At 38.9% G+C, this 1113-nt stretch overlaps 1 protein-coding gene across 1 annotated transcript in view; it reads left to right on the top strand.

Annotated features, from left to right (window-relative positions):
- The window catches only part of Mrps36 (mitochondrial ribosomal protein S36), a 6782-nt gene that overhangs the window by 2900 nt on the left and 2769 nt on the right, over nt 1–1113 (top strand). Inside the window, exon 2 of the mRNA XM_005366565.3 lies at nt 216–255. Within this exon, the coding sequence (XP_005366622.1) occupies nt 216–255 (40 nt within the window). The remainder of the gene's footprint in view (nt 1–215; nt 256–1113) is intronic.

The raw sequence follows: 1113 nt of genomic DNA, 5'->3' as shown, positions 1-1113 counted from the left end.
AGTGAATATTTTTTTTTTTTAGAAGTGAATATTATAGACAGTATTTCTCACTTTATAATCAGGTAAGTTGTACTTTAGATCAAAATGGTACCCGAGTAGCATGCAAGTAATTAACTTTTTTTTTTTTTGGTTTTTTCGAGACAGGGTTTCTCTATGGTTTTGGAGCCTGTCCTGGAACTCCCTTTGTAGACCAGGCTGGTCTCGAACTCACATAGATCCGCCTGCCTCTGCCTCCCAAGTGCTGGGATTAAAGGCGTGCGCCACCACCGCCCGGCAAGTAATTAACTTTTAAAATTCGTTGTTTATTTACTTTTATGTAGGGTCTTACTATATAACTCTTGCTGACCTGGAACTGGATATGTAGACCAGGCTAGCCTTGAACTCATAGAGCTTCTCTGCCTCTCAAAGTGCTGGGAATAGATGTAAACATACATACATACATACATACATATATACATACATACATGAGAGAGAATATTGTAATAGTTCAAGAAGCCATGTATAGTGGTGTGTAGCAATAATTTTAGCACTCACAAGATTGAGGAGGAGGAGGATAGTTACAAGCAAATTGAAGAATGACTCATTTCCTAAAGTTTTATTTAATGTGTATATTTTGTCACATGTATGTCTGTGTACCACAGGCATGCCTGGTACCTACAGAGGTCAGAAGAGAGTGTCAGATCCTCTGGAAATGAAGTTACAGCTTGATTATACCTCTGTGGGTGCGGGGAATTAAACCTATGTCCTCTGGAAAAGCCAAGAGTTCTTAACTGCATCTCATAAGCCCCAATAACCTGTTTTAAAGGATGGTTTGATTATTCAGTTAAAAAAAAATAACATTTACAGATGGTTGTTGGTTAGTTTTTTGACTCTTGGTTCTTTGCTCTTTGGGGTCCCTCCACCCACCTCCCAAATAAATCATACATGGCGGCTTATTCTTTCTTTTAAATGTCCAGCTTTAGCTTGGCTTCTTTCTAACTAGCTTTTTTTTTTTTTTTAAGATTTATTTATTTAGGGGCCTGGAGAGAAGGCTCAGAGGTTAAGAGCATTGCCTGCTCTTCCTAAGGTCCTGAGTTCAATTCCCAGCAACCACATGGTGGCTCACAACCATCT

Source organism: Microtus ochrogaster, unplaced genomic scaffold, assembly GCF_000317375.1.
Source record: "Microtus ochrogaster isolate Prairie Vole_2 unplaced genomic scaffold, MicOch1.0 UNK11, whole genome shotgun sequence".
Taxonomy (NCBI): Eukaryota; Metazoa; Chordata; class Mammalia; order Rodentia; family Cricetidae; genus Microtus; species Microtus ochrogaster.
Note: the sequence above shows the minus strand (reverse complement) of the source record. Positions and strands in the feature narration are given on the sequence as shown.